This window comes from Cygnus atratus, chromosome 1 (assembly GCF_013377495.2).
Source record: "Cygnus atratus isolate AKBS03 ecotype Queensland, Australia chromosome 1, CAtr_DNAZoo_HiC_assembly, whole genome shotgun sequence".
Taxonomy (NCBI): Eukaryota; Metazoa; Chordata; class Aves; order Anseriformes; family Anatidae; genus Cygnus; species Cygnus atratus.
The window spans coordinates 178,734,697-178,749,768 of NC_066362.1; the positions used below are offsets into that span (position 1 = coordinate 178,734,697).

The 15,072-nt window shown below is 40.4% G+C and overlaps 1 protein-coding gene across 6 annotated transcripts in view; it reads right to left on the bottom strand.

Moving 5' to 3' along the window:
- The window catches only part of ZC3H13 (zinc finger CCCH-type containing 13), a 48,699-nt gene extending 35,078 nt beyond the window's left edge, over positions 1-13,621 (bottom strand). For 2 of the 6 annotated variants that reach the window (XM_035553305.2, XM_035553303.2), the window contains exons 1-4: positions 13,351-13,621; positions 7,387-7,509; positions 6,837-6,946; positions 1,131-1,242 (exon numbers count right to left, since the gene is read on the bottom strand). In XM_035553305.2, coding sequence (XP_035409198.1) covers positions 1,131-1,242; positions 6,837-6,946; positions 7,387-7,503 — 339 coding nt within the window. In that variant the 5' untranslated portion in view covers positions 7,504-7,509; positions 13,351-13,621. Of the gene's footprint in view, positions 1-1,130; positions 1,243-3,089; positions 3,139-6,836; positions 6,947-7,386; positions 7,513-13,350 lie in introns of those variants that run through there. The other 4 variants (XM_035553309.2, XM_035553310.2, XM_035553304.2 and 1 more) reach the window with 3 other exon arrangements.
- Between the last annotated feature and the right edge of the window lie 1,451 nt (positions 13,622-15,072).

Genomic DNA, 15,072 nt, shown 5'->3' on the forward strand with positions numbered 1-15,072 from the left:
CACTATAAAAAGCAGGGTTAACTAATCAAAACCAAGAATTACATCAAAATTAGAATTGTACCAGGAGAGAAGAAGTTACAATAAATTTTTAATAATGGTTGGAAAAAAAAACACTTTTCCCACCAACCATGTACTTAGTAACTAAACAGTTTATTCAAACTATTAGAAAATAAAAGAAACACATTTAAGTAAAAGAAAAGACTGAAATTTTACACAAATTAACAGCAACTGAAAACATGATTGGAAGGTAAGCCATTCTGTTAATTTAATGATAGCAGCTGCTGTTGATTTATTTACACCTGACAGAAAAATTCATTTTACACAGCAAGTAGAAACAGATCCAGAGAAAAAAAGAATGCTGTTAATACCTGCAGAAGCAAAACTGATTTTCCACAAAAATAAAAAAATGAAAAATTAACCATTATTCATAGGAAGTTAAGTCTTAAAAAACATGATGCAAGAACACACTGATGCTGATAAAACAGGTGGCAGGATCACACTACCAACTCTGTTCCTATTTGCAACATCAGTGCAGAAATAGATACCACAATTTTAAAGTAAATTTTGATATTTGAGGGGGGTTAGGGTTGCAGAAAGATGCTTATGAAGTGAGAATGATGATAAATTAATTTGTTGCAAAATCCAAAAATGAGCAGTCGGGATGGCTAATGAATATGTGAGGAGGAAAGTGAAATGGATGAGCACAGCAATAACTGTGTTGTCTCATCAAAAGCAAATTTGAGATGAACAACTGAAGTCAGGAGGCACATAAACAATGGATATGAATAAATGTCAAGGGGAAAAATAATGGATGATTTGAACAATGGTCGGTATACTTTCTTGGTAATATTAAAGAGTCTGCACTGTTATTAAATAGCTGTTCATCAGTATTTATGACATTTTAGTCTGCAGGACTTATAAAATCTCTGAGAACCAAAAGACCAAACAGTGCTATAAAATTTCAATTACAACTATTAAGACACTTCATAATGAAATATGCCACATACTATGTACAAAATGATCAATTTGTTAAACATTTCAAGTATTACAAATCACCACAATCAGGTTTCTAGGACACAGTGCCCAATTGCTACTGAGGGATTCTGGAGTTCTGCAAACTCCATTCTTACCCTAACAGGAGAGGACGATTCCTCTGTACTTCGTTTCTGTGGCTCAGCCTCAACGTCTTGACGTTTGTTCTTCATTCTTTCCCGAAGATCTCCAGTAGGCCTTTCTGGTGACCTGTATAATACAGAAACATGATATAACCAGTTCTATGGGATCATTTTTAAAGGAATACAATCTTTTAACTGTTTTTGTTATTAGTACAGACAGAGATCTAAGCCTCCCACCAAAAGCAGTAAGGATGAAAAAAGTATTCAGTTCTAATGGGCTTAAGCATTCAAAGAAAAAACCAAACATATAAAAACCAAAACTCTTTCAGAACATCAAGGAAGACTTGTCTCTAAGAAGGAAGATTACTTGTATGTATATATGGCACTATGTCATGGCTCAGTGACCGCTCTAAATCAGCTTCAGCCGATCCTAGCCACAACAAATCCTCTTTTTCTGACCATCATGCAAATGTTACACAATCATTCAGACCAAGTCTTCCCAGTTATCTTTAGCCTTCTCCATATGCTAAGCTGTACTGATTTATATACATATTTAAATAAAATTATTGCAGAGTCAAACTACTGTAGACTAGCAGTTAGTCACATAAAAACACAACTCCAAATACAGAAGTAGTCCGTAAGTGGAGATCGTCTGCCCTAGTTGCCATCCTCCCATGACCTTGGTCAGACTGCTACACAAAGAATGGCTGTTGCAAGGCTGTGCATCAGAAATTCACTCTTGGAGGCCTCCTTCATTTTCCATCTTGCAATAACATAACTATTTCATTATTTAATTTTAAAACGCTGGAATAACTCTACTAGTCTTACAACTGTGTATCTTCTGTGAAACGTATTACTGTGATGTGGGAAGGGGAATATCCTACACTACTACAAGGTATCTTTATAATGTCATCACCTCCTAGTATGGATTCAGAAGTTGATTTATCCCTTATAGGTTAAAAGAGAACAACTCTTGCATTTAAAAAAGTTCCTAGGCAAAAAGGACACAGGAGCTGCTTCAAATGATGTTTCGGTTCAAGAAAACAAATTTTCTCTTCATATAAATCTGGCTTGAAACCAAATTTGGTACTTCTGTGATGGCTGTTACCTTTTAATTACAGATTCTTTTGTGAAATGGTTGTATGGAAGTACTGGATTTGTACCCATCAGTTTACACTAAAGAAAGAGTTAAAAATGCTACTTTAGTTAATTAAAAATTTATCTAATACTTGGATAATGAAATTTGCATTTCTTTCTTTTTTTTTTTGTTTAACTGAATTAGAGTTTCCATTTAGAAAGAGTTGTTTCTTCCATCCTTCCTCTGTCACATAATATACAATAGGAAAACTTTGTTTCCCAGCTTAGGCATATTAAAATATTTAAATTAATATGATTTCATTTTCAACCTGTGCATGTTTGGAACACAGTAATTTGTTTCTACTTCCTCCTTTGCAACATTATTTGCATTTAATTCTTTAAACAATGTCACAATGTTGTGTGCCTTAGTATATAAAAAGAAAAAGACCAGTGACTGCTCTCATTTTCAAATGCGTTTAATTCTTTGTGAAACTGCAAATACAGGTCAATCTAGATCAGAGGAATGATACAAAACAGTAGCGTGCTGCTTCTTTCAGCACTAACAAGGATCAAAAAAATATCCAGCATACTAACATAAACAAGTTACCTTCCTTGCACACATGACTATATCTTCTTTAAAGTATCTGGCTTTTGTAAAGATTATAATTCAAGGTATCTTTTTTTTCCTCCCATCTTAGAAGCAAAATTCCTTTGTACGACCAAAATTCTCTGAAGCATTCCAAACCATCAGCTACCTCCGCATGTAAAGCAGCTTTCAATATTAAAGTGGCAATTCAAAGCCTAAATTTTTAATAGTATTTCAGGTATGGCACAAAGGATCCAGATTTGTGAAACTGAAACTCAATTTAAAAGGCAAAGAGATTACAGATAGCGTACTTGTATTTATTATTCCTCAAGAGGAGTAATTCTCAGGAAAACCTGGTAGCTGAAGGAGAAAGCAAGAGAACTTACAATGTAGCCCACACATTTTCTAGACAGACGTATAATACTGTGGTATTTATTGAAGTTATATGCTGGAGTGGAAAAAATAATGCAAATCATTTCACTTTTAATTAATACCCTTTTCCAGTGTGGAAGGGAGGGAACAAAAAACTTAGTTTATTAAAACAGTATTTAAATCTGCTCTAAGATTATGAAAGTCATCAAGAAATCACAGGAATGAAAAAAGCTACAGCTTCAGGGTTGTGTTGTGCTCTTGGGTTTGTTTGTTTTTTGTTGTTGTTGTTTGTTTTGTCTTACAGCTTCGGGAGAACACTGGAGCAAAGTCAAGGTAACCACCCAGTTGTTCCACACACTGCCCTCCTTCCCCTCAAGTATTATAGCATAAAAGCCAAAAATATCAAATATTTGCCAAGTTTTCAATCTCATGTTATTGAAGAAATAATTACTCAAGAAGCTGTGACTGTTTTCAGATACTTTGGCTTATGCACAGAAAAACAAGCTGGTCTACTAACTAGTTTTCCCTTCAGGTGCACCACAATTTTTGTTTTTATAAATGGCCTACTGACGCACTTGCTTTTTTCTTCCCTTCCAAAAGAGGCTTTTGTTTATTCCAGGTAATGCATGCTGCTGAATTTCACCAAAAAAATACATAATTTTAATTCCACAGTTTAAGATCGTAAGTTCACATTGTATCTGGTAGACCCTTCTGCACAAAAGGCTGCACAGTATTATCACTGTACAATGAAAGAAGAAAACTAAATGAAAAAAAACTTTAATGAATTAACATTTTGGGTGGGGCCCATATTTTAAGCAAGGCCAAAAACGCTGAATTTCACCATTTCAAATTTTAAGCAGTGCAGTTAAGTGATTTTAAACAGCGTTACTTCCTGCCACAGTTCAGTTCTCCACCTGAAGCGGCTTGGTTAGGAAATGCACATTTAAACAGCACCTCCATTTGCTTCTGTACCTATCTTCCAACACGGGGAGCAGCCCACATTACAACACAACCCTCAGAGAACGTGTGTATGCGCATGTACGAGTGCACGTGGGTGTATATAAGCAGATTAGTGCTTAACGTACATATAACTGAATGCTCATGAGACACTGTCCTGGTTTCAGTTTCCTGTGCAACAGGATTTGTACTTTTTAAGATTCATACACTCTTACCTACTGTTGTTGCTTGTTTATTTTTTAAACCCCGTGTAAGGATCCAGAATTAAGAGGTTCAGGCATTAGACAGGTACTGTACTATGATGGCACAAATCACAGAATCATAGAACATCCCGAGTTGGAAGGGACCCATAAGGATCATCAAGTCCAACTCCTGGCACCGCACAGGTCTACCCAAAATTTTAGACCATGTGACTAAGTGCACAGTCCAATCTCTTCTTAAATTCAGACAGGCTTGGTGCAGTGACTACTTCACTTGGGAGCCTGTTCCAGTGTGCGACCACCCTCTCGGTGAAGAACCTCTTCCTGATGTCCAGCCTCTTCCTGTCTATCCTGACAATAATATAAGATGGACGGGATAGCTGCAAAGCAGCTGACCAACAGTTGATGGGCAGAGAATGAGAGTAAAATTCCTTGTGGGACAGCATGTTTACACACAGCTCTTCCCTTATTAGCTTCTCCTGACTTCAGATGCCTGGAAGACAGGCAGGTCTATTACTGGATTCTTAATATGCTTATCAGGAAAGCCTTATATGCAAAAACATGCTAGTTGTTCTAAACAGAAGGATGAAAACTCATGATGTGAGAAGCCGCATTAATGCTGAAACACAGTTATATGCACACTACCTTTAAAAGGCTTTTTTCAGATTTTAGAGTCAAGTCTTCCTGTTGTCTGGTGATGTTTTAAACCAAGGGAAGAATTACGGTCAGAAAAAACATCAACAATGAGACTTTGTTCAGACAGGTTTGAAATAGGAGGTGCAAGGAAGGGAGTAAGATGTGCCATGTCCTACCAAACTGCCTGCAAAGCAGACAAAAGACTGCCAGCAGTAAATGCTGAACACGCATAGCCACACCACCAGCATGTCCCAGACATGTGAACAGGAATACTGCTTAAACTGAACTGGTGTGGAATCAGCATTAGCTTGACTTGCACAAAGCCAATAAAATTACATTTAGAATACCTGGATACATTTGTAGAAAATTGTTAAATAGCATAAAAACTTCTATTATGCAAGTAAAACAGCTTTTTCTGTGCCTAGCCAAGAGCTCTCAGTAGAATCCTCTGAAGACAAGTGTGCTTTTTTCATTTGTCTGTTTTAGTAGGAGGGCTTGCCCCCCTCCTTGTTTTTTATTTTATTTTTTCCTTTACAAACATCTTTATTAAAATGTTGAACATATCAGGCAAATGAGCAGCAAGATCCATCCTTTGACTTTTTTAGTACAGTCCTAACAGGAAGAAAAAGTTAGTAGTACGTAAATCAGTGTTGTTCTTAAGTGTTAGTGGTGACAGTACAGCAGAAACAAAGCTTTAATCATTAAAAGAAACGTGACTTCTCTTCAAGTGACCAAGCAGGACCACAAACTGTGCGTTCCAAACACTGAAAGCAAGGAGAAAGCAGCATGCTACATTTAACTTTTTCGATTTAATCTCTACCAATAAATCACTCCTTTTTCCCCCCCCCATATGGAACATTCAGCACAGAGCAGAGTAAGATCTTTCACACACCAAAATAAACATCGATCTTAGTGATTTATTTTGTATCCCAGAAGCTACCATGTTAGAAGATCAAACAAGCAAAGTCAAGTCCATCCTGAGAGTGTGGCACAAGAGCAGGAAAGAGAACATCAAGCCAACCTTCCTGTTTGACCTTCACCAAGTTGCTTTATTTACATTTTGATGCTTCAGTGCGCCCATCCGTAATCTATAGGTAACATTGACATCACTGTAGCATCAGGAAACAGCACAGTTTTTGCACGGTTCCCCTTTCTATGAAGGCTTCATACTCTACAACTGACTTTTTTTTTGTCCTTTATAATACAAATAGTACAAATTTACTGCTACGTTTAGTTTCAGTTGAGAAGCACGGTGTTACACCATACATAGGACAGTGGGAAAAAACGCATTTTAAAATGAGAGTAACGTGGGAGTAACAGTAAAATTTCTGTATTCTGAAAAAAGTAGGAAATTTTAGAATCTCTTCTTTTGATATAGGACATTTGGCCTTTAGCTAACAAAGTTACAACACTGTTTTGAAGAGAAGTGTTTTCTCACAGCTAGAAAGGTTACACACCCTACTCATCAAACAGTACAGTGAAGGCAGAAGGGCTACAAGTATGCGATTACTGCTGTAAGTAGTTACAAAACAATATTTTAGTAAAGGACAGAAAGGTGTATCAGAAGCTGCAGTGACACTACACATATAAAAATAACTTAAGGTACTTGATTTCCCTATTTCAAGTAATGTAAGAAATTCATCTGCATCCAGTGGACTCTTTTTAAAAGTTACATTCAAGTTACTCCCCAAAATCCTGGGAAAACCCACTGAAGGTTGCCAAATCAACTGTTTTGAGCAGCTTCGCAATACAAGTGGTTATTGATAAAACACACCGTTAGGCACGCCACAGCATTTCATTATTAACAAAAAAAACACAAAAGAACAGAAGACATAGTTGCAAAAGCTATTTTCCTACAGCATGTGAAGAATTCAAAGTGAGTTCTTGATTTACCTTCTATAACTGCTGCTATAGCCTTTACCTCGTGGTGAAGGGCCATGTACGAATCTACATGTGTTCCCATAGAGGCAGTTGCCAGTCTTCAGCCAGTTACGGCACTGTGTCTAAGAGACAGACATCACTGGGTGAATTTCACACTCATTTCTGGAAATACCATTGGTGTGAGTGTGGCAGAACAAACAAATGACTCCACATTAACTCCCATTTATCTCTAATTTCTGTCCACCAGAAATATAACTCAAAAAAAAAAAAAAAAGATCAACAACGAGAATCAGGTCTGGCAGAGAAAAAATTAGGTTGGTGGAAACAGTACTAAAACGTACAGTATTACTGCTCCTGTCCAGAAGCTGGGACAACACACGTTATTTGAAAACTCTAGTATTAGTATTTTGAACATCCATGAGTTAAGGAGTTCTTTTCACCTTTACTAACACCTGTGACATCTGAGTATTTGGCACTTGTGAGCTACTCTTTCCCACCATCTAAATCCTGGAAAAGAAGATGCTGGGGTGGAGAGGAAAAGAAGAATGCTTTCACAACTCACCTCTGCAGTACTTCCAGTGCTGGGTCCAAGCCTTTCAAACACACTGGGTCTTCGGGATGTGCTATCGGATATGGTCTTGGTATTTTCCACTGTGACCTTCCTTCTAATTTTTGACATTTTGTACTACTTCAACCAAAAAAAAAAAAGCAAAACTGTAAAATCCTTCAGTCTGGGGCTATTGACACTGAACTCACATGAATAAAATAGTATGATACACGTTGCAAGAGTTGCTGCAGAGGTGATGAAGAAAGAAACAGAAGTCATAAATGAGTGAAATGTATTTAATTACAAGGAATGTCTCTGATTCAAACTAGTCAGCAGAACACCAGTAATGATCATTTTTCACTTTATTTTATGACCTGCTTGGGATTCTTCAGCTTCCCTTTGGGAAAGATCATATAATGTTATTCATTTATGTAGCAAACAATACACAGTACAGATGCTTTCCTTGATCATGTATTTTTCTGCATCAATTCAAGTGACTTCAAGCGGAAAGAACTTTTAACATTACTTCACCGACCTCTCAGAAGGATTCCAACTACTAAAAATGGCTCCCGTTTTCAGAAATGTGTCTGAAAATGAGAGTTCTTTTTTTTTTTTTTAGTTATGCATGACAGCCTATTGAAAAACACCTTGACATCATCCGCACTCTTTATTTCTTCCTGGTTTATATGGTTCTTGGAACTATCCAAGTATATTAAAAAAACAGCAATACAACTCTTAGGCTCCCCAATAAGTAACTGAGTATAATTTAAAAAAAAAAAAAAAAAGCAGATTTTGAAGCAAATACAGCACACATTTGACAAATAAGAAGTCACAATTTATCTTACCTGAGAAAAAAAAAAAAAAGGAGTTATTGAAAACAGGAAGAAAACAATATAAAAATAAAGCACGATAGTAGGCAATAGAGACGGGTTATTGAAAAAGGACACGATGGGCTCCAGGATCTATTGTGCATTCTTTAGGTGCTACCAACTTGCACATAAATAAAACAAATTTGGGAAAGTCTGCCAGATGCAGGACAATTTACATGCAGCTCAAAAAGCCACCTCTGTGTTATATAGCCAAATGCTACCACTCTGGAGCTCATTAGTCAACGCAACACAATTAGCTAAACACCGACCTGCTGCCCTTCTGCTCTCTTCTGCCCCATCCATGTGTTACTGCGTTCAGTACACACACCCTTGAGCTAATTTCATACACCCAAACAAGAGCCACAAATGACAAAAAGGTCGTCCATACAATCAGAATCCGTATTTAAACTAGCCCCCACCACACTGGGTTAGTACCAAATGCCACTCATCTGCCCAGCAGTACGCTCCCATAGCATTGAGACTGTAAGCTTCCATTCTACAGCAAAAAAAAAAAAAAAATAAGGTATAAACGTGTACAACTGCATACAAAATGTAACACTGCTGTAACCTACATTTTACGCTTCAAAGTTTGATAATACCTGTTCATTTTCCTTGTAGCTTGGTGAAATTTCTGAATCCTACTGTTACTTCAATGGTGAGACCTCCCTAAAAGCTGACACCTGCGAACTTTCTACTAACAAAACTCTGTGCTCAAGCTCTTGCTAAGTACTTTAGCTCATTTACAAGCAACAGAGGAAAGCTTATGCTATGTATTTGTGAGAGTTCTCAGCTCTAGTGACTAACTCTAAGCCTTGGATTATCTGAAGAATTGTATCTCCCAGGTAAGGCTCAGATAACCTAGACCTTAACCAAGATGCTCAGAGGGCAAAAGTTAACCACGTGGTGTATACCAGACATTAAAAACAATGGTTAACATTCATTAGTGCTCTTGAGGATGGAAGCAGACAGTGAAACAGGAGAATTTGCCAGTAGAAGGAAATTATTTGGGTTAGTAAAAACTGTGGAGATTTCCAGAGAGATCTAATTGAGTTAGAAAATCGAGTAATACAACAGCAGATGAAATGCAAATAAATATAATGTAATGCACACAAGAAGAAATGATTTTATCTAAATACTTGATGAGTTCAAATTAGTCCAGTCTTCTGAGAAAAACAATTAGGAGTCATTGTGGACAGCTCAATGTGCAGCAGTAGTTATAAAGTCTGACAGGATAAACCATTAAAGTTAGAAAGCAAAACAATACCACAACTAATCTAGCTGAGCACCCTTCCGTTTCAGGATTGTTCCCCGCTGTATTTTAGCAAAAAACCCGCTGAATTTGTAAAGTTCCATGCAGCTACACCCTTCAGAGGATACAAAAGTATACTGACATATGCAGAAGCATTTTTATTAAGATGATCACATACCAAATACTGAATTTGGTTTAAACAGTTACAGTAAAAAGAGCCATATCTGAAACAAAAAAAGGTTAGAAGAACGGCACTGGCAATGGCAAAGGGGAAGGGAGGGCTCAACACATGAAAGACAGATAAAATGAGTGCACCTAATACATAAGTACAGCACAGGGACATGACAGCAGTATACAGATGTGAAAAATTTACAAACATTTGGCCTCCTAATTTGAATGTCCTTTCATTTCCAAAAAAAAAAAAACAAAAAAAAAACAGAGGCAAAAGATATATACATATATTTAATGTTACCCTTTACCCAGTAACTAGTACCTTCTTGAAATTCACCTCAATAGGAAATTATGATGATGACTAGGCTTAAAAGGGTAATTATAAACACGGAGAGGATATTAAGAGGGCAATATAATAACTGAACAGATTATTTCATTCCAACTACCAACTTCCCTGTATTTGGGCTGATAATTACTTACAAGGAAATCAAGAGAACACCATCCAACCCTGAATCTTCTAAAGGTTGGGAGAAGAAAAAAAAGGGGGGAAAAAAGCTGCTTAAGTAAAATAAAAACTTGAAATGTGAAAATAAAAACCAGGTAACATTCTGGCAGTCCTTACATTTTGTCCCATACCCACTAGTTTACTATTTAAAACAGATACTTTGTTAACAGAAGATATATTTCATGATAAACTATTTCAAGCAAACGAAAACAACATGCTGGGACTGGACAGTTTATTACTTTCTGTACGCACAGGTTACCACACAAGGGCCTCATTCCTGCCACCAGAACCGCACAATGAGATTTCACTTGTAAGAGAATATACCTGTTCTACAGGCTGCAGGATTAGAGCCCAGGCATGTTATCCAGAGACAAATCGAGGAATATTCACACACCGCACACACACACCACATTTGAGAGACTGTATCTGAATATGCAGTCACTCCCATTTGCATTCTCCAAAAGACCAAGCAAGTCAGATAAACTAGGAGACTATTAAAACAATGCTGCATTTGAAATTTTAAATGAAAACTTTTGGTTTTATATTACTGGCAAGTATAGAAATGCTCCCCCTTGCTTATAGAGAATATTGTGAGGGGAAAGGACCAGAAAATTTAAGTGAAATATTTCCCTTTCAAAATTTTCAGATGGCAAATTAACGGATAAACAATTGCAATTCAACATCCAATTAAACAAAATCCCATAACTTGCTCAGTTCTTCCACGTTTTCATCTTACACTGCTTTACCCTTCTTGATCATGATCCTGCTATTCCTCCCACACTCATGGCTCCTTTCCATCAAAATCCTGTTCCCGAACTACCATCGCCTTACCAAACACTCATGTGGATCAGACAACACTGAGCATCAGTGCGGACTGGGCCTCAAGCATTCAGGCTTCCCGTTCAATATTTCAATTACTTACAACAATGATTTTTTTTTTCCTCAAGTAAAACTTACGTATTTCTCTATTTCAGGTACACAGCCTTGCATTGCTAAATCTGCTCAGGGTTTTTGAAGTATCTGCAACTTCCGCAACAGCTTCCTCCTACTAACAAATATAATAGGTCCCATAACAGAAAGGGTAAGACACTAGAGAAATCAACTTTGTACTCATAAATTAAATTCTAGAGCTACGGTTTTAACTGCAACAGTATTATTACTTTTCCATACATGAATAACATCTGCACGAATCTTTCATCATAAATCAGAAATACTTTAACCCTATGATAACTTGTTTTATTATAGATATACCTACGTTATTCTTTAATGCAGTAACTTTGCCACAGTGGGAGGCAATCTGTTAAGGACACTATCTATGCTACAATTTCAAGTGAAATATACCTCAGGGTGTTACTTTATGAATAAATCCAAAACATAGACAGATTTGAGTATACCTAGTGGCGCTAACCAAGTAACTGAAATCCATGAAACGTGGTATGATTGACACATTATTCACTGAAATTCTGCATGTTTGTTATCAGTACTTTGGGGTCAAGCATGCTTAACATTTTTCTTCAATAGAAGTATGATATTACATAAGCCACAATTAAGTGAAACACATCTGAAACATCTGCTTTTTTCCCTGACAGAAAAACCTAATTCAGTCCTCTGCAAAAACCAATTCTGCTTCTAGAAGTAGACTAGTAACTGAGATGTAACAGAATTCAACAAAAGCAAAGTTCACAAAACTCTGTAAAGAGATGAAATCTCTTTAAAAAGTCCAAAACACGACTAGTAAGTATGCACGCATACGTGTACACCACACACAGGTTAAACATTAGGTCACTTACAAATATCCTACCTGTAAAACGACAAATAATATTCCATTTAAAATCACAATCAAACTTTAAAAATTAAAATCTAATCTAACTTAAGACACAAACCAATTAAAATTCTAGGATAAACTAAATTATTGATAACCGTTGATGACTAAATAACAGCTTGGAAAGAGGAAAGGGGCAGAACTCCCCTTTCTTTTTTCCAAATGAAGAGATTTTAGCTGAAATGGATTTGGTTCTAATTACAATGCTAACATTTCTATGACACGATAATAATCAAATAGTGATATCTGAAGGAGCTCCACAGCTTCACTACCTAAAAATAGCGTTAAAAATAGTAAAACGTGTAGTTAACCAACTTTCAAAAAAACCCTCAAATACTAGCTGTACTTTTACAGGATGTCAGTCTAGCGATCTTCAACCCACACAGAGAAGTCTGCTTGACAGAAGACTCAAAATTATTCCAAGTTTGCTTTTACAGCCCCACGCTGCCAACCCATCACCCTGTTAACTCGAAGCTACCCCTCTAATTTAACACATGGCATTTCTCCACTGGGAATGATGAACAACTGCCAATTACGTTTCCACCAGCGCAAAACCATGGTTGGCATCCTACATGTTCAAAAATATAATCAAAGAATCAGGCCCTAGGATGACAAAAGAAGGTCTGCAGTGTTTTGTATCTTGCCTAGTGAAGTCCTCGTGCTCAAAGATGATGTTTTACCAGAATAAGAGACAGTCTGCACAGCCTGGCGTGGGCAGATCCAAGCTCGCTCAGCCCTTACAAGCTGGATATGTTACCTGTGAACTGGACAGCCACACTATGGTGCTGGGACAGTGGGACACTCCAGCAAACAGGCTGAGAAGCAGGGCTTGTTACCGAGGGCACGGCCACCCGCTAATCCACCTGTGTAACCCGCAGACAGGCCCTGACGGCAGGATGCGCCCGCCTGCCGAGAGGCACCGCGTTCAGCCCCTACAGAAAGGCCCTGCGAGGCTGCCAGCCCCTGCCTGCTCTTCCCCCAGCCCTGCCGCAGGCCCCCAGGGAGGCGATGGCTGGGGGAGAAGCCGGCGGAAGAGCCGGAGGCGAGGCCCCAAGCGGGTCGCGCCCGACCCTAGGAAATGGCGACCCTTTCACTTCAGAAACCCTTTCGCTGCCAGAAAAGCGGGAGGAGAGCCCCGCCGAAAGCTTAAACAAATAATAAAGGCAAAAAATAAAATAAAAAAGATAACCACACAAAACAGCCAACGGCCGAGCAGGCGGGAGGCTCAAGGGCGGCCGTGGGGCAGCACCCCCCTGCCGCGGGCCGGCCCCGCTCCCCCCGGGGCTCCCCCCCGGGGCTGGGGCGGGTGGCGGACGGTCCCCCCCGCCCCGGCTCTGTCCCCTCCCGGCCCGGCCGCACTCACCTGCTCCTTCCGCTGCCGCGCCGCTCCCCGCCGCCTCCTCCGCCGCCGCCCGGGGCGGAGAGGGTGGGAGGGGGCGAGGGGGGAGTCCGTCCTCCCGGGCCTGAGCGCGGAGCGACACGGAGAGGAAGGCGGGGAGCGCCAGCCGCTCCCGCAGCCCCACGGCGCCCGCCGCCGCCCGGCCGCCGAGCCTCAGGGCCGCTGAGAAAGCGGCACGGCCCGGCCCGGCACGGCTCGGCTCGGCTCGGCACGGCCCTCCCCTCCCGGCGGCCCCTGCGCCGGGATGGCGGCGGGCAGCGGGGGAGGGAGAGGGGGAGGTGGCGCCGCCATGTTGGGGAGGGGAGGGGAGGGGAGGGAGAGCGCAGCGCGGTGTGGGGTTCTCTGATTCCCGCCCGGCTCCTGAGGGCGTTTGGGGGGGGGGTCTGCCCGCGATGAGGTGCTGCTCGCTGCCCCAAGCAGGGCAGAACCCCCTCCCAGCCCTCTGGGCTCGCAGGTCCGCACAAAATTATGCTCCCGCCCACTACCAGTTTGTTGGATTTGTCTTCTCTGCACACTTTAAGCCTGTCTTGGGGATGTTGTTGCATTCGTATGGGCATCCCTACAGTACAGGAGAGACCCGGACATAGAACTATTAGGGTTGGAAAAGACCTCCATGATCACCTGGTCCAACCATCCCCCTACCACCAGTGTCACCCACTAAGCCATGTCCCTAAGCACCACGTCCAACCTCTCCTTGAACACCCCCAGGGACGGTGACTCCACCACCTCCCTGGGCAACCCGTCCCGGTGCCTGACTGCTCTTTCTGAGAAGAAATGTCTCCTCATTTCCAACCTGAACCTCCCCTGGCGCAACTTGAGGCCATTCCCTCTAGTCCTATCGGTAGTTATCTGCAAGAAGAGGCCAACCCCCAGCTCCCCACACCTTCCTTTCAGGTAGTTGCAGAGAGCAATGAGGTCTCCCCTGAGCCTCCTCTTCTCCAGACTAAACAACCCCAGTTCCCTCAGCCGCTCCTCACAGGACTTGTGCTCCAGGCTCTTAACCAGCTTCTTAGCCCTACTCTGGACACGCTCCAGAGCCTCCACTCTTCGGACACGAGGTGTGTACAAATTCAGTAACTTTTTTCAAAAGCTTTGTTTTATGAAAGGTTAGAGAACTGTATTTGATGAGAGGTTTACCAGAGCAAGTAAGTCTTTAGACTGTTGTATTGATCCTCACAGGGAGACCACGGTAGAGGAGTTAGTGATCCAGATTAACCTGAGCAGGCCCAGTGCTGTGGTGTGTTGTGCTGCACATTCAGCATAACCTCCAGGACTCCGTTATGCTGCACAAACTGTTGGCCACAGGATAAATGAACCTCACCAACTAATTGCAGTGGAGGAGGCTGCAGGCAGCTCCCACTTGGTATCAGTGATGAGGTTGTCTGCGTGTCCTTGCCTTTATCTAAAAGTGCAGCAAGAAGTTCTCATGTCAACATCCTTTCAATTTGACAGTAGAAGTGGTGAATAGATTTGTTTTCTAGTAAGAAAATCGTGTAATAGCTCAAAATGGAGGAATCTCTTCTATAGGTAGGGTCAGCCCTGCATGCTGTATGTGGATCAAAGGCCCGTGCAATGCTACAGCACCTGGGGTTCCAACCATCTAAAGGGATGTAAAATTATTGATACTGTTTTTCCCTTACAGTGCTAGCACTAATAGATAGTATTTTAAATGACATCGTACAGACT